We start from the raw sequence: 27,499 nt of genomic DNA, 5'->3' as shown, positions 1-27,499 counted from the left end.
ATAGAGCCAGGTTTAATTTCATTTCATGTTTCTGAAACCACCCCGTACCCGTGGTATGTGTTTATGGTGGTGCTGAGGGTGAGAGTGGGGCAGCTTAAGTTCCTTAAACAAAGACCCTTTCAGTGTTTTAGTTAAAGACTTTAGAAAATGTGTTCTGGAAAGTCTCATCCTGCGACATGTTCCAAGAAAGAAAATTTCCACAGTCAAAAGACTTTGGAACACACTGCACACTACATTCCACTCTCCAAAATCCACATGATACAGGGGCATATTGAAGGCTCCGAAAAATCCTCTAGTAGGGAAACCTGTTTCACTTGAAACATGTGACCACAGAACCACAATGGAGTGGATGGAGAGTAGTGGGGCAGGAGGGGCTGGGGTCAAATAGCAGCAGGGAAGATCAGTTCACGATTTGTCCAGCTCCCTTTGAGAAAGGTCATTCTATCCAATATGCTGCTGTCCTAATGATTATCAGCTAATTCTGCTAAGAGCTCTTAATGACTTCCAGGGGCATTTTAATCTCAACTTGAGAAAAACTTTCTGGATATCATAACAGTTCAGCAAATAAATGGCATGCCTCAGGGATCAGACACTAATAGAGAAGGTTAGAGCAGTAATAAAAAGATAATAATAGTAGTAGTCAACACTTTGGTGCCTTTATGTGCTCCATAGTCCTCAGACAGTATTCTGTGTTTTTTCTTGGATTCCACATTGAATGCTCACCAAACCCCATGTCCCCCAAATGGGAAGCAAGTATTAGCATACTCACGTGACATGTGAGGAAGCTAAGGCATAGCAAGGTAAAATATCCTGCCCAAGCCCCAAAGGCAACCCTAACCCCAATGCACAAAGCTATTGTCCTGTATTTGCAGGAGTGGCTTAGAAGGTATTTGGGCACTGAGGGGTAGGCTGAATTAGATGAGCTATAAGTCTTCCTCTAATTAAACAGGCTTAATATTAACAAAAGAAAGGTAAAAATTAAAATTGGTTTGCTTGTACACTACAAAAACATACATAGTTTTAAATCCAGGAACTCTTGAATTCCTCCCCCACCACCTTGTTTTTTTTTTTTGTTTTGTTTTGTTTTTGTTGTTGTTGTTGTTTGTTTGTTTGTTTTTATCATGTGAAGGCCTTTTTCTTCTGAGGCATGGTGGCTAGTGACTTTGTAAGAGATTGTGAAATATTTCTCCCACAGGGGAAGATAAAATTACCTTTACTAATTTATTGACTCTCCTATGTAATCACTAGTAAATGAACTTTCAAATTCAGCAACCCTAGAAACTGTGAATCAATGCTATCAGTCAGCAGGGGAAATGCCAGGAATATTAACTTAAGTATTGATACTGGGTAAGAAGCAAGGCTTTACCCTCATCTACCTCCATTTTGTCAAGAATATAGCTGAGGCATTGACTTCTCTGAAATTAATCTGGAAAAAAACAATCAAGCATTGCAACCCATCTTTCTGGGAAAAGAAAAAAAAAAAAAACACTTTCTAGAGGTGATTTGAAGTCTCCTTGGTTCTATGACCTTATTTTTTTTTTATGGAGAAAGAACACTTTGAAGTTCAATGAGTTTCAGCTTGGACTTCAAACTAAATTCAAGTTGTTTGCCTTTCTACTATACAAACACACACACAGAAACACACACACATAAATACAGTGCTTATCATTCAGCCTAGAATTGAGAAATGACTTATAGAAAGCACATAACTAATAAATGGCACGGTCAGAACTAGGACCCAATTTTATCCCAGGTGCAAGAGAGGAATGATGCCAGGAAGTCACAGATGCCCTTCAGTGGGGGGTTCATCTGGTCTGCTTTTGTTCCACAGGCTTCCCTCAGCATTCACGGCATGTGCGGGGGACCAATGCTGGGTTTATTCTCCTTGGGAATTTTGTTCCCTTTTGTGAACTGGAAGGTAAGGATCCCACAGCCATCTTCACAATTCCTAGTCAAAACCTGGTCCCAGACATTTCTTCCTCCTCTCACCCCTGTTTGGAAAAGCTATTTGTCTTAACCAGGAAAAGAATCCACAGTAGAATTAAACAGAGCTTGAGTCTACCTATCTCTGACTTCAGTGACATTTTTCTGGGAACAGAAATGAAAGAAGAGCAGAGGTAGTTATGAACTACCATATATCCTGACATGAAAGCTGGCTCTTTAAGCTTAAATTAAGTCTTCTCTAAATTAAAGGCCCACAACATTAATTGTAAAATAGATTCTGAATTCAAGACTAGTTTTGTTGAAACACAAAATTCATATTTACAAATGTAAATCTAATTGTTTTCTGTGTATAGTTACCTAGATTTGTAACTAACTTTATTAAACTAATGAACTAATTTATGTAGAGGAGAAGGGACAAACTTGGGTTCTGACAGCCGGATCTTTATTTTGCTGCTCTGGCAAGCTAATAGTATGTCTTCAAGTAAATGTTGGTTGGATAACTGTGTATTGAGTATAAATCAAAATAAATAATTATCTGGAAAAATAATATAACAATATTTTTAAAACATTTATAATAGCAGGATTTTCTCAATCTAACAAAATTGCCATTTTCCAGTTATTGCCATCTGCACACTTACATGCATGTATTTCGAGAAAGTCTTTTGATTCCAGAAAGCTTGACTTTACACTTATTTATCTATATACTATAGGATATTCCATAATATCTGTGTCAGATAGTATACCTGATTAGGTCTCTGTGGCTACCTGACCCTTACTGACCTTTCTCCTAGATAAATCTTGTTGGGCTAGGTAAAGAGGTTGATGGGCAGTGAGCATTCGGGTCTTTGCAGCACTTCCCAAGCAGTCTTAATCACCTGTCTGATATTGGGGTTGACAAGAATATTATGTCTTTGGGGAGATAATGTGAGGGAAGACAATATCCTAGCCACAAAAAAATATGAGCTAACTACATAAGATTTTACAGTGCACTGTAAACATTAATTTATTATCTACGTTACTACATTGTAGTTTTTTTCTATTTGGTCAGAAAACCACCTTGATTTCTCTTACTGAAACCACCTTGTCATTTTTGGCAGCCATTGGGGCCCTTATTTACCCTGCATCAGCCTCTAAGACATGTCCTTTGCCTAGATATTTACTAAAGTATAGTAAATATTACAAATTTGTGTCACCTATCCCCTCATCAATGGCCATGACTGATCCTACTAACCAATCATGGCTCTCCTTCCCACAGAATGTGGCTGCAACTTCAGAATCTGTCTCAACATGGCTCTCCAGCTAGCTATTCTAGATCAACCAGGGTTAGCCGTCCAGCTGAAATCCACTTGCCGCTTACTGGTAGGCCAGGGGTCAGCAAATGATATGTCTCAAGCCAAATCTATCTGGCCTCCTGTGTTTGGTAAGGCCTTCAAGCTAAAAATGGTTTTGACTTAAGTGGTTGGGAAAAAAAAGTCAAAAGAAGAATAATATTTTCTGGCACAAAAGTATTATATCAAATTCCAATTTCAGTGCCCATAAATAAAATTTAACTAAAACACAGCCAGGCTCTTCTGTTTGGGTATTGTTCTATAGTTGCTTACATGCTATAAGAGAAGAGCTGAGTAGTTGTGACAGATACTGCATGGCTCACAAAACTTAAAATATTTATTGTCTGACTGTTATATTAGAAATTTGCAGACCACTTGTTTAGACCAAGGCACAAGTATTCAAATCACACACACTGATTTAGTTTCTTCAAACAATAATGAAGAAAGCATTCTGGAACTCTTACCACGATCTCTTCTATTCTTTTCTGATTAACTAGAGAAGCCAACAAGTTTGTTTTCTCTGACTCAGAGGGCTCAGCTTCCTAGCAGTGACCAGAAACCTTGGATTATATTCTCTAGTGGTCCTAATCTCTGCTAAATTGTTCTGCCTCCTCTACAAGAAAAATGATTCTTTGAGTTTTCACTATTTATCAAGAAATATAAACCTTAAATGACAAGACTATTAAATGCACTTGCTAGTATTCATACTCAAACAAAAAAACTCAAAACTAGGGATTCAGGGGACTCTGTCAGTTACTTAGGAAGAGAGATAGGAGTAATATGTTCTGTATAAAAGCTGTCGATAACAAAAAATGACTCTAATATTTGAAATTTTCCTTAACTTCTGAAAGTCTTCTAATGAGAATCAAAGTTTCAGCAGCTTTTTAAATAGTAAGAGAAAGAAACCCTAAGGAGAAAAATAATTATTGCTAGAAATCTAAATATATTGATCAGTGTGAAATTATCTCGTGTCTTCGTTTAAAGAAGAAGTCACTCCTTAATAAACCTGCATTACGGGAATTGAGGTGAAGGCAGTTCGAGTAGACTGTTTCCAAAACATGTGGCCAAGATTTGGGGTGGAACGCCAGAATCTCTAAGGCATAGAACTCCTCATCTCATTATTCTTTCAATAGACAACTTTGTCAAATTTCCCATTAACTTTTTTCTTCTTCATCCAGGGTGCACTAGGAGGTCTTCTTACTGGAATCATCTTGTCATTTTGGGTGGCCATTGGGGCCTTCATTTACCCTGCACCAGCCTCTAAGACATGGCCTTTGCCTCTATCAACAGAACAATGTATCAAATCAAATGTGACAGCAACAGGGTCTCCAGTGCTATCCAGCAGGTATGCTGACTTTAAAGATGGCGCTGAGTCCCAGAAAGTGGGTCACCTGGTAAGAGGGAGGTGCACTCTTCAGAGATAAGTGTTGTGAGACACATCTTGCTCTCCTGTGAGACTCACTCTGGGAAGTACCCAGCACTGAAGAGTGCCACGCAGGGCTGCAGCTTTCTGCAGATGTCCATTGTATGTCTGAATACAGAGGTATTCAGACATACAAAAACGGATTTGGTGAAAGAGTTAATGGGAGATATGAGTACAAAACAGAAAACTAGTGGAGGGCTGAAAGGTGACTGGGTGTGAGGAATATGGTGTCCTCAAAGAATAAAACTGAGTAGAAGAAGTTTGTGAGCAATGGGGATAATGCTTATAGGTATGTGGAGTTAGGAGCACTGCTATGAACCTATGGCTTCTAAACCAAACAATATGAACACAGGGTTTAACAAAGGATTTCCCTTTCTGCTTCTGGCTGGGGTAAGTGATCAAAAATATCAAAACACATCAGATACTATTGTGTAGAGAGAAGATCGTGGACTTTGAAATGTGAAATACCTGGGTTTGGATTTTGGTTTTACCATTTATTCCCTCTGTATCTTTGGACAAGTTAGTAAGTTGTAACTTCTTGAATTCTCAGAGCCCTTGATTGAAAAATGAGGGTATTAGTACCTACTATACTTCGTTTTTGAGAGGATCAAATGAGATAAGACTATCTCTCTCTCTCTCTCTTTGTATGTATATGTGTTTGTGTGTATATGTATGTATATATGTTTGTATATATATGTATATATGAGTGTGTATATATATATCAAGTGGCACTACACATGACTTTAATAAATATTCACTCACATTCTAATTATATGTAAGAGCAAATCTAGAAAATACAGGATTTGTGTTATCTGTGTATCCTCAAAAGTACTTCATTTTTAGTAGCCCTTTTCTGATTATCATCAATACCTCCCTGAATGCGCTCATTTCCTCTGAGCCCAGCCTTCTCAAACTGGCCAGATAATGTGGCAAATTACATTTATGAAAGTCTCTCTTGGCCCAGCGTATCTTCTCCTCTCCATTGTCCTTGTCAATCTTGAGGCTACTCTCGTCATTACAAAGTCCAGAAAAGTGAAATTATCTTATTTGTATTTTTGATTTCCTCCATTTTTCTATTTTCTCTTCTTTTCTAATACAACCCATTCTATCCAAGCATCACTAGATTTATTTTTTCTGAAGCACCTTCCTGAACTCATTACTACCACTTGGAGATGACTTCAATGATTCATGTGCTTATGGAATAAAATGCAACCTTTTTATCCTGGAGCTAAATATATGCCAAACTTTCCTGTTTTAATGTTATTAATGTTTCCTGTGGTTTTAATGTTATTAACTATTGTTTTCCTTCTACTCTGAATTCTGTCTCTTCTCTTCTACCTATGTCTATCCCACTCTTTCCTACATTTGAGTCCTTAATCAAGCTATTTCCTTTATAGGAATGTCTTTTAGTGTTCATTTCCACTCTCCTAAAATCTGTTTATTTTTCAAGAGGTGTACTAGTGTCCCCCATTCCTCCATAAAATTCATTTTGACTCAGGTTCCAAATGAGCACTCCATTATTTTGCTTCCATTTGCCTTTGAGTTTCATTTTCTTTCCATAAATTTTATATCAAAGAATTTCAACCTATTTATGGTTCATCATGAACCATGTTGATTCTTCCCTCCTGCCTGTACTTACTGTATTATCTTCTTGGAATGCTAATTCCTGGCCCTGACTACCCTCTTTGCTTGATTAACTACTAATTATTCTTTCAAAATGAGCTAAGGTATCTTCTCATGCATTGATCTGAATTTGATACTACTATGAAGGCTGCCTTAATGTTTTATACCTTTTCTACTGAGGCAAAACCAACCCATTTTATGATTATCTATTAGCTCCTATATGTAGACTTTGTGACTTTCTCATCTTTAGATCACTAATGCCTGTCACAATCACTAGCACTAAATCTGGGCTTAATAAATGTCTGAAGAATGAATAATACAAATGAAATGAAAGACACAATCCTCATTGTAATACTTATGATTCAGTATTTGTAATTCAGGAATGAATTAGATTGAGTGGAATACAAAGCACATTTTGTCTAAATATAATTTTTTAAATGACAAGAAGTTATGCTTTAGGCTTTTGAGATGCCAGGCCCTAAAATGAATCCTGAGCAGTCCTCTACATCACTGTGGGTCTTTAGAATGCATGGAATTGGTGACATGTGCTGTTTTCCACAGACCTGCAATAGCTGATACCTGGTACTCAATCTCCTACCTTTACTACAGTGCAGTGGGCTGCCTAGGATGCATTGCTGCTGGAGTAATCATCAGCCTCCTAACAGGTTGGTTATAATTCCTCCCTTTGGGACTAAAGAAGATATAGGCTAGTGCATGCATTGGTGGACTGGCTGACTGTCTTATTGGTTTGAATTCAAGTTTCTCGAAAAAACCCTTCTTCCCACAGAGATGTCTACTCTCTCAAAGCTGACATACAAAGGCGTCCTTCATTATTATATATCTGATTATTAATATATAAAACATGTATTCACGGGAGGCTGAGGAAGCAGAATCGCTTGAACCCAGGAGGTGGAGGTTGCAGTGAGCTGAGATGGTGCCATTGCACTCCAGCTTGGGCGACAGAGCAAGACTCCATCTCAAAAAACAAACAAACAAACAAAAAAGCACATATATTCAAATATTTTCCATATATTATCAAAAAATAAGATGCTTTGACACATGTCCCCCAGAGGCTTGAGTATGAAAAACCCTCCGTACTATAACAATCAGTAAATAAGGTTAAATATTCAGAGTGGTTCTTTTCCCCTCATCTCAGTAAGAGACAAAATTTTTGTCATCACCATCTTACTATCTCATGCAGTCAGCCTTTGCTAACTTACTAGAAAAGCAAAACACTGTTGTTTTTGCCTGTGTTGTCCTTTGGAGGCTGCTCCTCTAAGGTCGTGGAGTTCTCTGCAGTGAGCAGCTTCATTGTCAGCCATTTTTAGCAAAGTGTCTACCATCCATACTTGCCCTTTTGATGGATTAATGTCTTTTTTGTTTCAAAGCCCATGAGGGATTCGTAGTGGTGGTGAGAGTGTGGGAGATAATGGGGTGGAATAAGTTCACTGTACTCTTGTCCCTCCACCTCCTTGAAGTACGTATTTTAGCTAAAAAATTTTTAAGGTATTCTACTTTTCCACAACTATTATATACCAGTGAACAATGGCCAACGTTCTTACTCAACACGAAACCTGAATGGCAACATTTCTGGTGACTGTGTACTAGAAATGTTATATGCAAGTTCCGATGCCCTATTGTTCTGCGCATGATGTCACTAGCCATTCACCGAAATTTAAGAAGATATTGGCCATGATAAAGAATTGACTATAAATCTTGTAACCCCAGTCTTTCACATAATAACAACTCTCTCAATGTCTTTATTTATTTAAATAGTTTCAGGCGAAAGATTGTTTATTCATTTTGTTTAGATTTTGCCTTAGTACCCTGACATCCTTGACTCCTTCCTTGATGCTAGAGGAATATACCTAGACATTTCAGTTTAGTGGTCGGTCACCACTAAGAAGACAGCCAATATTTCAGCTGCCTGGACATTTCCTTCTAAAGCAGGAAATGTGTACACATGAAATCCAGTGGTTTGTCAGTCTATATTTTCCATGTGTGCACCAGAATTAGCATGCTGTTATGTTGATACAGCAGCACTTATATTAAATTTGATTGAAAATTCTTACACATTTTCAGCATGAACAACTCTTTTGGTATTAATCCTTATGTTTTCTTTTTATCCAAATTAACCAGGTCTTAGTGAAATGCCCTTGAGACCAAAAATGAATACTCTTAACAAAGTCTAATTATGCCTTCAAACATTTGGAAAAATTTTTAAACATGACCAGCAGATGTTCTTGCCTCCTGGTGCCTGTCTTCCAAATGAGGCCTTAGTGCTAGCCTGATATCCTCAGGTCTGCTCACCAAGAGCTTTAACAAATCTTCTCTAATACCCACTGAATCTTTTAAAAAGTCTTATAATGTTGAAATGTAGAATAGGATCAGTAAGGAAGGACAGAGGCCTTTTGTGGACCTGTTCTCCTTGTGTTATATTTTGTCTTGGTCTTATTTGGTCTTAATAGGTGATGTATTCAATTATACTTCTTCCAGATAAAATATGGCACCTAAAAGGTATGCTGTTTATGTTACTCATATATGTTGACACATAGAATCATGTCTGTGTTGATTAGCAACTCCGGGAAGTTTATATCATTAATCATTTTGTGTATCAGCTGCTGAAAGGAGATATTGGGCTAAGATACACTTTAAATTCTTCATTATTACTGATAAAATTCTGCGGGGTGGCTGAAAGTTATTTTTTCATTTTTCCATTTAAGACATGTGAAATGAAAATATCATTTCCTAAATCAAGAACAAAAACCATTGTTGGTGTATCAAGTGACCAAAACATCCCATTATCAGGACAGTATGTAGAGATTGATGCTACTCTGTTTTTCAGTGTAAAGTAGTTCTATTTATCTGAATCTTACTGTATTTTTCTCATTTACCATAAAGTTGCATGTCTCTGATATGAAGTCTTTAGTTATCAGTCTATTATGTTTATATTTTAGATTATAGTTCCATACATTAAGGTTAAATCTGGCCTACTACCTATTTTCTTTCTTTCTTTTCTTTTCTTTTTTTTTTAGTTTTTAAGAAACAGAACTTGCCTATTTATTTGCTTTTGACTATGGTTGATTTCACTCTACAGAGGCAGAGTTGAGTAGTGGCAACAAACATCTGGCCAGCAATGCCTAAAATATTTACTATCGATCTCTTAACATACAAAAGTTAATCTTTGTATTAGATAATTCATCTCATCAGAGAAATTTACTGTACTACTTTATAAATTGTCACGAATTGCGCAGCTCTGTATAATGATGTGAGATAGATAAAAAATATTCTAGATTTCAGTTTGCTGTGGTGAAAGCTGATACCATTCTAATTTCTGATTCTTGTATGTAATCTACCTTATTTCAGTCTCTCTCTCCTCTTTGTCACAGACACACACACACAGATATACACACACACACATATACACACAAACACAGACACATACACACCCACATACCATTCTTTCTGTTGAACGTTTGTAGACCATCTTTTTATTCGTAGGTTTCTGAAATTTTATGTCCTTGCCACTCCTAATCTGACTTTCCTGACTTGCAACTTAAGCCTATATCTTGTACTCAGGACTTCTGCTGAGAGTTTTGGGGCTTGTGCCCAGTAGAGGGACCATGTAGGGAATAGGTTCTAGGTTGCATTCGGCTCGTGGAGTCAGTACCTTGGCATAGAGTTGCTTCTGCTGAGAGGAAGGGGAACTTTCCTCAAAACCACCCCAAGTTACTATACTTCTAGTGACATTTCCTCTATAAGCATGAAATTTCTTTTCCTTAGGAAAAACCTGCTTGTCTACAGGAAATGATCTCATCCCCTTTGACCTTCTTCTCTTTTCTCACCTAATATGTCTACAGTCCTGCAACCTCTTGATGAACTTGGTTTCACCCAATTTTCTCAACAGTCCACTGATGTTCAATCCCCAAGGTCTTGCCCGTGAAAGAGATGATAAATCCAGATTGAAGTCAAATACAGAGCTTCTGGTTTGAGAATTTGAGTTTCATTTTCAACTTTCCTATCTGTGAGAATTATAGCTCTATACTTTGCTTTACCATCTACTATCTCCCAAAGGCAATATTATCTTTTTCTAGAAGAAAACAGAATCTAAATCCATATGAAGCAAAGAGTCCTGTCCAAATCTCAGGACCTGCTCTTCAGAGACAATAGATCACCATCATTTGTTGGAGTGTTTGACACTTTTGTGGTTCATTCAGAGACAAAACTCTTCTCTGTTTGAAACCCTGGAAATGACTTTGTTCCAAATTAAATTATTCTGATTCAGAGATGCCCTTGCATAGAATTTTGAGGTTGTGCAACCCCTCCTCTGCCACTCACACATATGCACACATTAAGACAAATGGAGGGTTACAGAATGTGAGATCACAGATGTTTAACTAAACATATACTTCATCATTTATTAGCTCATAGAAAAGTTCACCATTTCCTCATCCCTGAAAAGAGAATAACAATACTTACCTATTTATAGGGATTAGTGATAATCTATGTAAAATGTGCCCAGTGTGTAGAATACACTGACTAATTGATAAATATTATTATTGACACTAGTAGAATTCTATGTGGTCAAATGTCTTTTGACAGGGTGATGTACTGCCAGGGAATAGATTGTTTAAGCCTCAATTTAGAATTTTAAAAATCTACATTTTTGGCCAGGCACAGTGGCTAATGTCTGTAATCACAGCACTTTGGGAGGCTGAGGTGGGCGGATCACCTGAGGTCAGGAATTTGAAACCAGCTTGGCTAACATGGTGAAACCTCATCTCTACAGAAAAACATGCAAAAAATTAGCTGGGCATGGTAGTGCGTGCCTATAGTCCCAGCTACTCCAGAGGCTGAGGCAGGAGAATCACTTGAACCCGGGAGGCAGAGGTTGCAGTGAGCTGAGATCATGCCACTGCATTCCAGTCTGGGCAATAGCATGAGACTCTGTCTTATACAAAAACCAAACAAATCTACAATTTTCTTTTCTTGTCTCTAGAAAGCAGTTTGAGAAAAAGTTTGTGGATGGTCACAGTATCTGGCACTTAAAAGAAATTTGATCAACGGTATAACCGCTACTCCACTCTTCCTTCTAGTATCTTCACACTACACTGACTATGGGACTAATAACTATCCTTGAATGATATAGGGTATTAGTGAATAGTCTTTATGACTTAAAATTTGCATAAATTCTGGGAGGAGCAACATCACTGGCCTCTACATCTTGGTTTGAATATCAGTTTGACTCTTGTTCCACAGCAGGATTTGAAGAAATAGGACATTGAACAGGTATGTTTTGAGGAAGGGAAAAGGAGGTGTGAGGCATGAGGAGGTGTGAGGAATGCTTAAAGTACCTGGGAGGAACATGAGGATATTGCTTGTTCAGGATGTTAGGGTGAAAGAAAAGAAGGGACAATAAAAATACTCTTTCTAATTTTACAAATACTGACTTAGATGATCTCAAATATTAATATATCTGATTTGGCTAAAAAATCAAGAGCTTTTTTAAAGGAAGAAATTGCATAATTACTGCTATCCCCTCTGTTGGCCAAAGAAGGGTACTAGTAGAGTTTTCTATAATAGATATTTAAAAATAAATAGGTTGTCTCTGTTTAACTCTACAGTCATAAGTCTACCTGACCTGACAATTTGTTGATGTTTAAAAATGAACTCCTACCCCTTTCAGCAGTTAACCAATTTCTTTTTATTAACCACTCAGTCTTGTTTTCACTTCTATTCTAAAAAGTAACCGACTTTTCAAGTTGACAATGTTTAAATTTGTAAAGGAAGACCTGGAGGCCTGCAACTATCTAATCTATTTGTTCTTTTGTTAATAGGTCGCCAAAGAGGTGAGGATATTCAACCATTGTTAATTAGACCAGTTTGTAATTTATTTTGCTTTTGGTCTAAGAAGTACAAAACACTATGCTGGTGCGGAGTTCAGCATGACAGTGGTACAGAGCAGGTGAGCTGATGTTTGAGCTTCTAAAAATGTGTATGGACTCAAAGGGATTCCTGGGTTTGCCTATTTAAACCAGCTGCAAAGATGCACCGGAAAGGGAAGGCAGTGATTGCAAGAACTTGAAAGAATTTGAGTTTCAACTTCAGAGTTACCTCAGCTAATCAGCTTTTAAGCACATAAATATGTTGATAGGTAAAAGTGCCTTGAAGCTGAATTATTGGCATTACAGGTGGTCAGTTTTCAAAGCTTGTTTTAACCCCTGTGAAGGTGAATTCCAGGAAAATATAAAAGCAAATAATAGAAAAGGAACAAATTGAAGGCACATTCTCCTATAATAGTTCAAAGCACGGACCTCAGCATCAGATAGTCCTGGAATTAATCCTGGTTCCATGTCCTGTATTCCTTGGGTAAATTATTTAACTCCTCAACTCCAGCTTTTCTGATCTGAAAACTGGGTGGGTGAGAGGGGGATTATCAGAGCAACATGGACACAAGCATTTCCAGTTCCATGGGATATAAATGGAAAGCAAGGTCATGGTGGGATTATATAGGCAAAGAAGCAGCAAGATGCACCTAACTCTCTAACTCCCTAGCTCTTTTGATTCTGGGAAAAAGAAGTGTGTTTAGGTCAGGCAGTACTAGAGACACTGTCCAAGTATTATTAAGGTTTCATCAGCCAAAGACCACCAGAAAGAGCCTGTAGTTAGACAAAATTGGACTTACTGACTTGATGCAGCAAGGTGGGGTACTTCAGAGGAATCGGCGAATGCCACCCTCAACAAGAGGGAGGAAGAACATGTCTTGGAAGGTCTGGGTTCCCACTGAAGGATTCTTAAAGGGGTCTATGGGAAGCAGAAAATGACCACAAAGCTATCTGGGGCAGCATTGGTAAGAGTGCAATGGTCACTCAAAGGGTTGTTATGGCACTTGATGACTGCCAGACCTTGGGAGCAGCTGGCCTTATCAGTGTCTGTCTTCCCAGCTTGATTAAGTGCAGGAGTGTTTTTGTTGTTGTTATTGTTGTTGTGTTTTTCTTTTTAGTTTAAACTTATATTCACTGTTAGTCCCAGACATTTTATTCTTTTATGATTTTAGGAGAGGGAAGCCTAACCCGAATCACGGCAAATATTTCTGAGTTGCCCATTGCTCTCCTCTCCAGAAAACAGCAGAATAATATGTATATCACCTAAAGCTGAGTTTATTACTTATGGCAGGAGGCAAGAGCACCACGTTTACAGAGAGGCTCAGAGTACGGAAGTCAGGTGCAGACATTTATAGAATTCTGAGCTTAAGTGACTTAAGGTAGATCTTTCAATTCAGGGTTCTTATTGGAACTGGGAAAAACTGTGGTGTGAGAATTTAAAATTGGAAAACATAGCCAGGTGAGGGTCCTAAAGTCAGTTTTGATAATTCAACAGTGGCTTGATAAGCAAGGAGTTTGCTTCATTGAACAATCTATACTTTGGAGAAAAGGGCTGTTTACCCAGATGAGCAATTTATTTTGCTGAGAAGGCAGCTGGTTAAGTAGCCTATTGTTTGTATAAATGAATTTTGAGGAAGTTCTAGAAGCAATGGATCAAGTTATTTATTGGTTTGCAGACTCAGGAAGATAGAATTTCCTGGAATAAATAATAAACTTACTTAATTCAGGCAGCCAGCTTCTGTTCTCAAGGCTAAGTTGAATGGGAGGGGACACTCCTTGTGTCACTATTGGGCTTCTTTGCCAAAAAAGAATGTTGAGCAGCATGCAGGGGAGTTTGTGTATAGGTGTCCCTGTTATTATCAGCAGGCTCTCCTATTCCCTGGTAGGAAGGGGGCCATCCTCATATGAGATAGAGGTATGTTTCTCCTTATAATGTAATACTACTACCTGATGGGATTGCTGGGTTAAATGAGAGATGTAAAAATTTCTTCATGTAACACAGACATACTGTAAATGCTCAATAAATTGCTCTTTTTGCTGCTATTATCATTAGCAATAGTACCTTACATGGATTATCAAAGTTATCAATTAGAAATTGTCTTAGGTCAGAGTTGTTTATGCTTCTTTTGTACTTACATATAATTTTTTGAAGCCACGGCCTAAACAAGATTCTCTCAGGTTAATTTGGAATACATCAAGGCTATATTGCTGATATGTGTCTTTCTATTTTCCTCAGGAAAACCTTGAGAATGGCAGTGACTGGAAACAAGGGGCTGAATCTGTCTTACAGAACGGACTCAGGAGAGAAAGCCTGGTACATGTTCCAGGCTATGATCCTAAGGACAAAAGCTACAACAATATGGCATTTGAGATTACCCATTTCTAAGGCAATACTTGTATGAATGCACACACACACACACAGACACACACAATACCCACACACAAACACACAAACTCCGCATACTTCTTGCCTATTTGTTAGTAGACTTGTATAGTTGCCATTGCTAGCAGACAGGGATGTCTGCTGCCTATTTGTACTTATTTATTACTACATGCAAAATACTGTTTCCCAGGATATTATTTGAAAGACTCCAACTTTCACAGAGAAAAACCAACCTGCTCCAAATGTCCTTGACTACTTCCTTCTTGAATAAATTAGGACTGGATTTCATCACCATTCAAGAAATCAAAGTCTGTCGCTTGGTGTTGTATTAAACTTCAGGATTTTCATTTTAGTAGTTTTTTAACCATCAAAATATCTTGGAGTTTAAAGGCAGAACGGGCAATAGGAATATGCATATTATTGCTTTTCTACCACGAGGAATAAAACAGAGGAATGACATCCACCTCTGACCTCACACCTCACATACATGTAGACATATTTTATGCCACCCATCTCCCATCCTGTAGCTGCAATTGGCATATAACTATTAACATACTATTAACATCCCTTCACCACCACTATTAGGTCCTCTTCCAGTCATTCCAGTCATTAGCTGTCCTGACCAAACATTAAAAAAAAATTCAGCTAAGTGCAGAAGGAGAATATGGTATGTCTGGCTAGTGGGAGCGATTATAACTAAAATCTCTGCTCCTTTTATGTTGTCCATGCAGTATTTCTTCTTCCTTTCTATCACTTTACAATGAAAAATTGCCTCAGAGCTCAATAAGAAGTCTGAAGCCTTTTTTCAGGGCTAAGAGAAAAGGAATGTCCTATAGAAGGTGTTAGAATAGAATTTGGTAAAAGAACGTTGTAAATAGTGTAACAGACTATAGAAGATTTCACCAGCAGTAGTGTTCTTCTTTGGACAAAACACATTGTCCACAAGACTTGTACTCTGCTCATTCAGCTCCTGTGAGCAAGCTCAATTCACTCCACCCGGGTAAGGTAACAAAAATGGAGAACTTCATAGTTCGTGTCTAGAAAATAATGTTTAAAGTTCTGGATAATGAGGGCATTGCCAATTAAAAGGCGAATTGACAAATGAAGGAGCAGTGAAAGATTTTTGGAGGAAGCGAAGAAATAAAATTCTGAAAAGGTAAAAGAAAGAGACAGTATGTCACAGGGGCCAAGTCAGAGGACAGATAGTAAGAAACAAAGTTGTATCTGAGAGTCATATATTAGGACAAGTATCAGATATTTATTTTGGTGGCCAGATAAGAGCAAAAGGCCTAGAAACAGTGCGTTAGCAAAGTAAGAAGAAATAGTCCAAATAGGCAAGGATAAGGAACTCCAAAGGTTGTCTTTAAATATTTCTTGAAAGGGAAAGCCTTGAAAGAAGCATGCAATAGACAATACCAATATCTATTATTAGAAAAGATAGAAAGACAGACAAATCAATGGAGGAATTAAAACAGACACACTGGAGTTTATACAACAGAACTCAATCCTTGTCTTCTCTCCCTCCACTCAAATAGAAAAGGAGAAGAGAGAAGGAGAAAAAAGGTATTGGGCTACAGTTTATAAGAGAGATGAGAAAAAAATACATTTGGGATAAGAGGAAAAGGGTCAAAAGGGGACACATTTGGAGAAATATCTGAAAACGAGAAGGAGCAGAATTTTTGGAAACATTTTTTAAAGTCTGGCAGTGCTAATTAAGCTGTTGATCTAAGGATTTGCAAATTGAGACGTGCAATTATTTTCCAAATGATTTGTGATACTCTTATTAATTAGAATATATATTTTGTGAATATTGAAATCTGAGCCAAACCTAGTTAGCTTTATTAATATCTTAGGGAAAGAAGAGAGAAAGAAAGAGGGAGAGACAGAGAGAGAAAGAAAGAAAGGAAGAGGGAGAGAGAGAGAGAATAAAAAGAAAGAAACAGCAATTCTGAGGATGAGGATAAATTAATGGTAGGCATTATATATGCATGTACATATATATACATGTGCATACATATATATGTAAATATGATTTGGAATACATCAGGATTGTGAACTTCCACTTGGGACAGCATAAAAACAAAATATACCATACAGTTTTTCATTTTACTCACAAATTTTACTCATAAATTTTCCTAAAGACATTTCACTGGGTCAGTACATTTCCGCGAAAGTTTTAAAACTGTTTGTTCTTTTGCAGTCCCTAATTATTTTACCTGGAGTGTTATCAAAATGTTATACAACTGGAAGATACAAGTATTATTATAAAAATATCTCTGCCTTCCTTGTGTAATGAAATTTATTGCATTAGCAGATGACATTTCAAGAGATTTAGAGGTCATTGTAGAGACTCCCCCCATTCTTCTTAATTGAACCAATAGGCATAAATCTAGGGTTTCAGGTAGAGAGCAGATGGGAATCTATGGGAAACTGTCTTCCACAGTGTATGAAAATCGTGCTTGTTGTGTGATGAAGCAAAAGGGAGCTATGAAGTTCACAGTCAATAGATTCAGCTAGTGAGTCCCAGCACTCCTCTCAGGCCCTCCCAAGGATTAGCAGTCCAGAGTCATACCAAGGCCACTGGTGCAGTACAAAGACAGTTCAGTGACAAGTTCCATCCACACCATGGAAGAGGGTTTAACTCGTGGCTGTTTTTGCCACAGCATGACCAGAGACATTCTCAACAAATGGCACTAGGAATGATGAGTTTTAGAGAGGCCTAAAATGTTCCAAACTTGATACTCTACACTGTACTTTAAAGCACAACCACAGATACTGGTAAAAATGGAACAGAATTACCTCAATGCCTCTTTAACTCATTCTGAATGAATTCATTTTTGTGGCAGACATTTTTTTGTCACCATTTAGAATAAGAACTACGACAGCTTATGATTGAGATGAGGAACTGGAGTCAAATGGCTTAGGTTCAAACACAAATTCTGACATAAATCTAGGTAATTTTGGGCGATACTTTTTAAATGTTACTTTATTCACCAATTAATAGGAGTAAAAATTATCCCTATTTAATAGAATTATTATGAAGATTTATAGAAGTAAATCATATAAAGTGCTTAGCACAGCGTGACTGGCCCACATGGAACATTCAATACTTGGTCTGCAATATATGAAGAACATAGCGTACATGTTAACTTAAATGGTTTCATTATTTCTCTTCAGGATTTTTAAGATGCAGGATCAGAATATACGTTACTATTTTGAGAATTAGAAATAATAAGAAAAACAGAATGTATAAATTAAAAGTCATGCCATAAATTTCCAAAGAGTAGTTTTTTTTTTTTTTCTTTTTTTCTTTTTTTTTGAGACAGAGTCTCGCTCTGTCGCCCAGGCTGGAGCGCAGTGGCCGGATCTCAGCTCACTGCAAGTTCCGCCTGCCGGGTTTACGCCATTCTCCTGCCTCAGCCTCCCGAGTAACTGGGACTACAGGCGCCTGCCACCTCGCCCGGCTAGTTTTTTTGTATTGTTTTTAGTAGAGACGGGGTTTCACCGTGTTAGCCAGGATGGTCTCGATCTCCTGACCTCGTGATCCGCCCGTCTCGGCCTCCCAAAGTGCTGGCATTACAGGCTTGAGCTACCGCGCCCGGCCAAAGAGTAGTTTTTTTAATGCCAGAGTTTAAATAAAATATTATTTTCCAGAGAGTAACTTTTCTAAAGGTCCTAAATTCTGAAAAGAGAGAAAACTACTGTTATAAACAAGTTTATTACTAAAAGATGCAATAGTCATTACTATGATTTATTATTATTTTGTACATGTAAACCTTGATAAGTAAACAGCATCTCAACCCAAGTTTATCACTCAATGCACAGTTCAAAGCAACTGTGACTCTCAAAATAGCAACAGAAGGTGGGGAGGGTCTTTTCCCTTTGTTTATATAGTGTTTGCTAATTAAGAACTTTACTATTTCGTGACTTTATAGGGTTATACCATTTCATTCTAAAGAGAAACAAAAAGTAAACCATTGCCTATGTGGCTTTCAAGTAGTATTTCAAAGAGAATATTACTGAAATATTTTTGTGCTGTTACAGACTTAATCAAACATTATTTATGGAAAAAATAGAGGAGTCTCCCTTTAATTGTGCCCTTACAAGTAAATTGTTTTAAAATATTACAGAAGTTATAGCTGTATGTATATGCACATTTGTATATTTACAAGTCTCATAGACTTAATCTCAATATTGTAAATTAGCTAGGTTTACTATACAGTTAACTGCTTTTATCTAGCATTTATAATCTTGTAGCGTAAGCTATTTTCAAATAACTGAAATTCAATTGATATCAATGGTACACATGGAAATGATACAAATTTATAAACTAATCAAAGGTAACTCATCATTGATAGTGAATTAACTAATCTGTAGTTTTTATTGGTAGTTCTTGGAAAGAGATAATACCATTATTTCCTCTCCCACCCCAATCTCCTGAGTAAATCAATGTAGATCTGCAAATACCCATGTGAATAACAAACATTCACAAGCCCATTTTTCTAATATTATATTTTGGTGTTTCAAATATTAGCCATCTTCAGAAGAAAAACAGTTAAGCTCGTAAGTATTTAACTTCTAAATCACCACATGACCCTTTCTCAAAGTGCCAGGCTGTCATCATAAATTAGAAAAATAATCTTACCCCATGGAGAAAGATGGTCATTGATAATGATATTTCAGTACGTCGGTAGGACATTTAATGTGATATTTTTGTATTTTCAAAATCTTATGCAGCTTTTTAATTTCAGAGTTCTAGAATACATCTAAATCTAGTGTTGTTTATACAACTAGTTAAGATTAGGAAAAATGCCTATAAACAAGTATAGTTAAATAATTTATATATAATTATTTAATTTTTTTTTAAATTAAGTTTTGATTTAAGTGCATGGGAATTATCAATGTGAATATTTTCTACAGGGTTAGGAATGGAATGGAAGATAATCATCTATTCTAAAATCTTTTGTTAAAACCTTATGGATTAAGGCAGGTCCACCAGGTCACCAAGTAAGCATATACCAAAATAAGGTTTTTCATATTATATAACATGACTTCCTTTTTGATGTTTTGGATAATGCCTGTAATATTTAGCTTACCATGGGTTAGGAAACACACACACACACACACACACAGAAATAAACATCAAGAGGGCTTGTAACTTAATAAAATAGGTTACTATAAATCAAGAAAAGCAATAAATAAGGTGATATCCTTTGTGGACCTTATCCTCAGGAATTTCCAGAAACGATTCATCTGTGTCCTAAGTTGCTAAAGCAAGTGTGTGCACAGGTGTTCAGAACACCTCATTCCTATTACAGGATCTGCTTTTGACACATTTAAAAGGCTAAGAGTAGTTTCATGTAATTCTTTATTTAATGTCTTAATTTAATTGCCATATTAAAAAATGTGAGCAACCCTCAAATCACTTATTTGCAGTATAGTATAATATAAGCAGGCTGAATTTGTGGATAACATTATTGACTGGTTTGGAATACACTTCGTAAAGGTTTACATACCTTTATGTTAACTACTTTCAAGAATGCTAAAAGGTCACCTTCTGAAAAATTGATTCAGCCTATTTCAACAGAGCAAAGCTTCCTTAAATTGGCTTTAGAATTTAAGAATTTGGAAGGAATGTTTAATGATAACAATACACAGTGTATTTTTTTTTTTTTTTTTTTTACAATTTGCAGGGTAACTGTAGTGAGTAAAAGGAACAATAAAATCAACATTTATAATCATCTGGATAAACATATGGTTGCAACATAATTTCTCCTATTGAGAATAAAAATGGAGAAATCCATTGTTGTCTCTTCTGGCCGTCCCTAAATTCTTTTTTGAATTATAGAATTCCAATAGCTCTTTCTACTTGAAAAATACAATATAGAGGCCAATGGACATATATGTTAGGAAGATAAAATTGTATAACCTTAAAATTGTGTATCTTTTTAAGTGTATTGTCATCTTTAACACTGAAAATGAGGCTGTTTCTTTGGTTAGAGTTGTCACCAAAATCTAGGCTTACTAGATTTAGCTTCATAAATCATAACATAGTCAACAAAAAATATCTTCATTTCTTCTGAGTGTTAACAGATGAACTACACTGTGGGTTTTCAGCCAGAAAGAAGGCAGGGCATGTGCACAGCAGATACTGAAGTAGGATCTGTACACTAGACATTTTTGCATGGGTAGAAAAGACTCTACATTGTCTTTATCATCTTCAAAACATTGCTTCCACAACTATCTTTGCCATCCGGTTTTTCTGCCACCCAATCTCTCTTTTCTCACCAGAGAGAGAAAAATATGCTGGGTAAAGATCAATGGAAAAGTCTGTTCATATTACTTGTTGGAAAGATACTTAATTTTCCCTGAAGACTTTACTGGTAGGGTTGAATTTCATATATCAACATGCAATTCAAAATAATTGTAATGGTACTGAGGCAGTTTGAGTAGCACATGGGGCTAGCCACTTCCATGACAATTATTTTTTGAGGAGTATCTAAATAGATTTCATAAAGTTTTGTTTTTCAACTAATAATATAAGAAATGTTACTTTGTGAAAAACAAAGAGGGCAGAGACGTCACTTTAACCACATAGAGAGAATTAAGATGGAAAAAAACACTCTGAGGATGGCAATGAAGGTCTTTACCAGAAAATCTCATTTATTTCCTTCTTAGGGAAAGATGTAAAGCAGAGCCCACATAACTGACTGTCTAGTGTAATGAAGACTTCCACTTTGGGCTGGCTGCATGTGAACGAGGCTTTTTCTAGAGAGAATTTTGCAGAAGCACGCACATACAGTCACAAAGCAGTAAAACTGGACTTACTTATAGGTTTCTCTTTGAGGGTAGACATTGATAGCAGCAGATATTAGAACTGGTCCCAAATATGAAAGTTTTCTCTACCAACCTGTTTGTTTCATTTTACTTTCCTAAAAAAGACATCTTAATGTGGATGTGGCTACGATGCAGTAAGGGTAACATTTGTGTTCTCTAGAAAACAAAAAAGCCATCAAATGTGATCATGGGTGTGTTTTTTTCAAATGAAGCCAGATGGCAAATTCAATTGAAGATAACTTATCACTGTTACAAAGGTATCAATCCTAGCTAGCAGAAGCCTGGGCTGATCAATGATTCAAGCTAAAGCCCAATTAATATCCCCTTTGGACTATTTATTGTTGTCATATTTCATTTGGAATAGAAATGCCTGTAGGGAAATGTTTGGCTTTTCATCAGAAACTGGGTTGTTCAGGTCACTCCTAAAAGATTCTCTCTGAGCCAGTAAGAACAGCAGGAATGAGGTAAGATGTTAACTGATTCCCTGGATAAAACCTAGAACTATACCCAGAGTCCATTTTAATACCGTGATTTTTGAGGGAAATGGAGTGAAAATATCTGGTCACCATAGTAGAACTGAGTTGGGCATTTTTCAAAGATAGTAAATGCTCACTGATTCTTATACAAAAGATGGTAAGATGCAAGTGTGTGTGTGCACACCCCCACACAATACACATACCCTGGGCTTATGTTAACTTGCCCCCAGTTGACAGGGTAGTCAATCAAGCCATATCAGTTAAGCAACTCTGCAGGCCACCTGGATTTTCCATTTTGACCATCATTTAAAAAAAAAAAAAAAAAGGGCAAATTGGTAGCCTCTTTTTGACAGTTGGCTGTGGTGCTCCTGCATGTCCTCCCTCCTTAGCATGCACTGTATCTGTGCAAAAATTCCTGTCCTAAAGAGATTTTGATGGTGATTGATGGAGCCAGCATAAATGTGAAAAAGAGAAAGGGCTTATGTGTGATGACACTATTGTTAACTCTCACAAGAACTAATCAAGAGCTTCTTCTCTTATCTGTGTCTAAATACAAAGCATTAGATAGGTGTGATTCCCCACCAGCACTTTATAACGTGCAAACACCTTGAAGAAAACAATGATCTTATCAGAAGAGAGTCAAACCTTTTTAAGAGTATGGTAATGGCCTGCAAGAATAAGGAACTAGCCTTGCAGAGAAAAGAATGAACAACACCCCCTCCCCATACACAACAGATTTCAATTCAATATTTAAAAAGCAAGCAGAATTAAATTTAACATGCAAATTATAGGGAAAATACCATATCAAATAATGATTTATTGAGTGAAAAAGTTTTCTATTCATTCCATCATACAATAGATTGTGCTAAGAATCATTTTGGAGGAATGTGCAGCATTCAGAAGTTGTATCTCATCATGCAGTCACTCAGCAGCATTTTATCTAAAAGTACGTGCACAGACTCAGACAATTACAAACTATTTCAGGCATGATCTACAGTGATTTTTCCACACATTGTACAGTGAAAGCTCTTCATCTTGGAACAACTTGTCAAGGCAGACTGCATGCACATATATATTAGTTATTTGCTTGAAAAGACAAGTTAGAATATGAAAATATATAAGCAGCATTCATGTAATACAGAATTCCTGAGAATAGCATGTGCTATAAATCTTTGAGAAGTAATTTGTATTCATATAAAAACCATGATATAAAACATTTCTCTCAACTAAAACAGAGTGATCTAAAACTAACACACTGCAAGGGGCTGTCAGTATTTACTGTCAACAATGATGAAGGCATAACTAGATTCTATTGCACTTTTTCGCAAAATAAACATTTCAGACAATTTTTTCTTTTTCTCACATCTGTTTTGAAAGTATCAGAGAAGACATTTTATAAACCAATGTATTACAATTTTTAAATTAAAATATTTTTCTCTTTTCATATTTTTCTTTCTAGTTGATCAATACGGTTTTAAACCCTAACGGGACTATATAAAAACACGGAAAGGAAATACTTCTCAAGGATACAGCTATCATTATTCTTTATACTACTCTCAGACAAATGTTGCTGTTCTGTGACCCTAATTTGGAAAAGATGTTGGTGGTTGTTATTAATAGGTAGAGAGAGTATTTACACTCAGGCATGTATTTACATGTATCTAACAAAGCAAAAGAAATGCAGACGATATAAAAATGGAGGAGTGTAAAACTCCTTTGTACTTAGTAGAATTAGTTGCTACAACTGCTACAAATAAGAACGGGGAGCGTGAGAACCTCTCTGGAATCTGAATGGAAGAGTCTCATATAACAAGGGCACATGAGGGAAGTTCAGAGTCTAAGGCCCTTTCCTTTGCTCAGAATCAGAGGACAAGGAGGAAAGTGAATACGCTTGACAAAAACAAACAATGAAACAGCTATCATCTATCCGCTTTTCTTCTGGAGAGAAAGAAGGAAAAGCTAACAAAACCTTTTCAGTGTTAATATTGAGAAAATAGTTTCCTAGTAAGAGAAATATAATCTTACTAGAGAAACACTAGCATATATACGTAGTAGCTTTATTTCCATTGTGTTTGATCTGGTCTTTTAAATATTAGAAATAAAGGTGCTTTGCTTGATTGGAAAAATACTCATAATCATAGTAACCACAAATATGTAGTGTGCATATGTGTGATTTCCTTGTTTTGCAAGGAAATGTCTTAAATTCTACCATACATTTACTTCAGCTCTTCTCTTTCTTCCTTTCCGACCTCCACAACTTATGCCTCCTCTGAACTTCCTTGAGTGCACCATCGCTCCTGCCTCATCTGTATGTGGAACAGACATACTCATCGATACAGAGTTGACGGTGAAATAGAAATTCCACAACAAAGCAAAATGATGTCTTTTGTGATTAATTTGACTTTGTTTCTAGAGAGTTGTTAAAAATAAACCAAATCAAAACTATCAAAGAAATAATAACATAAAACTCCCTTCAGTGATGAAAAAAGAAACTAAAACACAAATAAATGTTTTTTTCTTTTTTAACAAATAATATAGATTTATATTCATGCATTACTTTCATTAGTTCATGAGTAAGAGTGCACACTGTTGAAAAAGCGTAAGTGTTGCAGAGCATCTGGCCTCAGTTTTCCTAAATAAACATATTACAACAGCAAAAACTGGTGTCAGAGCTGCATAAACCACAACATATACTACATACCGTCAAGGTGCAAAGGGACAAGGAAAACCAACGTATGTACAGCATTTCAAGTTAATATTCCATGAGAGTTGTAATAAATCATAGAGAAAAAATTAAATATACTATAAAACAGCCTTCCACAATAAAGTATGGATTAGTTGTGTTCTAAACTATATAAGAATAGCCATTCATATTTTATAAGTATGTGGCTTTATTGGCAGTTAGTACAAAAAATTGCAGTGCAACTGGCTCTGCCAGGGATAAAACAGACTTGAAGTAGCCAATGCAATGGACTATTATTTCAATGAATGCTGTTCTTTTTGGAATCTTAGATTTTTGGTTTGACTACTAAAGGTGATGTACAACTCTTCAACTGCATAGTCAATGTAAAGCAGCATAAATCCCTTGTGGCACAGAACCATAATCTCAGCAACAGACAAGGGCAATTCCTACCAACCTGTAAACTGAAGGGATGTGGAGTTCTGGCAATGAAGGCAAGAATTTGTTTAAGTCATTTCTTATAAGTACCTGAACTCAACCATACTTTCCAAAGTCAAATTAGTATGTGGGTGAAGACTGCTTGATACTTTAAGCCATGCCTGGCTTGTGAACATTTACATGGAAATCTGTCTTTCAAAACCTCACCAGCCTCTTTCTCATTACACTGCAGTTGATGGAAGGCAGAGGTCTCCAAGCATACAACTCCCTGAGACTGGTGCTGAGAATGACATCCTGGCTTCCTGCAATGTCAATCTAACCCTTTTTAAGGTCATCAAGTCATTGTTTTCTTCCCTACAAGCCTGGATATTTCAAATCCCAAATATGGCTGTGATACATTTCCAAGTAGCATATTATACACGTGGTTTGCCAAGTATGTCTTCCTCCTAGATTCCACCTAGCATTCAAAGTTGCCATCATTTCTTCCCATTAATGTTATCACCCCTACTGGGTAACAGGTGTCAACTAAGGCCATTCATGGTGAACAGGCTGACCACTTTTTCTCCGTTGTTGTTGCAAATGTTCCAGTTCAGCCTCATACATCATTTCTTGAACTAAGTACTTCTCCCGTCGTATTCGGTCATGTAGACCCTTTGGTACATCTGGAATCAGGTATGCGATGAATGACTTTATCCCAAAAACAAGGTGCTGCAAATTTAAATGTGAAAAGTACAGTTTTCAAAGATTCTGAAATGTTAATTATAAAAAAGTACAACAATGAGCAATGTTGCATTTGCCTTGAATCAAGCATCAGAACTTAGTAGGTACCATCTAGAATATTAATACTTTCAAAAATTATATTGAAAACACTACTGTTGCCTTCTTCACATAAGTATCAGGACAAAACAAAGAATTACTTCCTCTTTTTGCTGTAACATGCTGATACCACTTTCTAAGCACCAAGTAAATCTTAAATTCATACCTATAAAATCTCTACATATTATGAAATATTATTATGACATGAATTGTTATACACAGATGAGAAAGATCATATCCAGGGAGAACCCATGTCCAATAGATCATAACACATATCATGTAAACCACATAGAATGCAATCTGCCTGTTATGCTAGCATTAGACTCAAACTCAAAAAATGCATTTTTCATGTCTATTAAGTTCACATATCACCATAGCTACTTTAAATATGTTACCTTTATTATATAATTGTTCTATGATGAAAAACATATTACTTTTATTATTACTTCTTTGTGACAGCATCTCATTCTTTTGCCCAGGTTGGAGTGCAGTGGCATATACACAGCTGACTGCAGCCTCCACCTCCTAGGCGTAAGCGATCCTCCTGCCTCAGACTCCCAAGTAGCTGGGAACACAGTTGCCTGCCACTACACCTGGATAATTTTTTTAAAAAATTTTGTAGATACAAGGTCTCACCATGTTGCCCAGACTGGCCTCAAGCTCCTGGGCTCAAGTTATCTCCCCACCTTGGCCTCCCAAAGTGCTGGGATTACAGGTGGGAGCCACTGTGCCTGGTCAATATTTTGAAAAATGAACAGACAAAAGTAACGCATTTATATAAAAGCAGGAATAAAACTCAAAGACAGTGTGTCTGTGGTTAGAAGTACACATGTTGAATGAGGCTGCTTGAATCTGAATCCTACACTTGTCAGCTCTTTAACCTCAGGCAAATCACCTATATTCTGTGTCATATCCCTAAAACGGTGATAATAGTAGTACCTCTTAAAGGTTGGCATAAGTATTAAATGAATATGTGTGGGTATATATATATAAATACACACACACCATATATGTATATATATATTTGTGTGTGTGTGTGTGTGTGTGTGTGTGTGTGGCTTGGGGATTGCTTGTCATAGTGTTAGCCCTGCTTAAATATTATCTCCTGTTATTATAAATGCATCCTGTTTTTCCTAGGAAGAAGAGTAGATCTTTCAATTTCTCAGAGAGGAAAAAACATGATACTAATAGAGTTAGCATAATCTGTGGAAAATAACATGTTCCTAATGGATTCTTAGTAGATAATAGTCTACGTGGAAAAGAAGAATTCAAGGTACTTTAACTGGGCTTATTGTATGTGTCCCAAGAAACTGTACTGCAGAGTAGATCATAGTAAGGCAGGTCATATTTTTCCATATAAAAGCAAATAATCAGAAGTTCTTTCTTGATAAAATATTTGATATTCACAGAAATATCCAGGAATGTGCCTTAAGGGTATAGGAATAAAATTCAAAACCTTTGCTATAATTAAATTAGTAAGGAGGGATATGCTTCAAGTCCCTGAGGAAAAAATAATTTAGTATACCTTTCTTTTTTTTTTTTTTTTTTTAGATGGAGTTTCACTCTTGTTGGCCAGGCTAGAGTGCAAAGGTGTGATCTCGACTCACCACAACTTCCGCCTCCCGGGTTCAAGTGATTCTCCTGCCTCAACCTCCTGAGTAGCTGG

General features: G+C 36.7%; 2 protein-coding genes across 2 annotated transcripts in view; one reads left to right on the top strand and one right to left on the bottom strand.

Annotated features, from left to right (window-relative positions):
* SLC5A12 (solute carrier family 5 (sodium/monocarboxylate cotransporter), member 12) overlaps positions 1 to 14,874 on the top strand; it is a 51,739-nt gene extending 36,865 nt beyond the window's left edge. Inside the window, exons 11-15 of the mRNA XM_011936300.1 lie at positions 1,832 to 1,918; positions 4,451 to 4,617; positions 6,880 to 6,983; positions 12,156 to 12,283; positions 14,440 to 14,874. Coding sequence (XP_011791690.1) covers positions 1,832 to 1,918; positions 4,451 to 4,617; positions 6,880 to 6,983; positions 12,156 to 12,283; positions 14,440 to 14,589 — 636 coding nt within the window. The 3' untranslated portion in view covers positions 14,590 to 14,874. The remainder of the gene's footprint in view (positions 1 to 1,831; positions 1,919 to 4,450; positions 4,618 to 6,879; positions 6,984 to 12,155; positions 12,284 to 14,439) is intronic.
* Positions 14,875 to 22,705: 7,831 nt separating this feature from the next.
* LOC105507699 (anoctamin-3) overlaps positions 22,706 to 27,499 on the bottom strand; it is a 65,322-nt gene continuing 60,528 nt past the window's right edge. The window contains exon 13 of the mRNA XM_011936299.1: positions 22,706 to 25,725. Within this exon, the coding sequence (XP_011791689.1) occupies positions 25,543 to 25,725 (183 nt within the window). The 3' untranslated portion in view covers positions 22,706 to 25,542. The remainder of the gene's footprint in view (positions 25,726 to 27,499) is intronic.

The sequence above is a fragment of the Colobus angolensis genome, unplaced genomic scaffold (assembly GCF_000951035.1).
Source record: "Colobus angolensis palliatus isolate OR3802 unplaced genomic scaffold, Cang.pa_1.0 Scaffold152, whole genome shotgun sequence".
NCBI lineage: Eukaryota > Metazoa > Chordata > Mammalia > Primates > Cercopithecidae > Colobus > Colobus angolensis.
The sequence above is the reverse complement of the archived record's forward strand: the minus strand, read 5'-3'. Positions and strand labels throughout refer to the sequence as shown.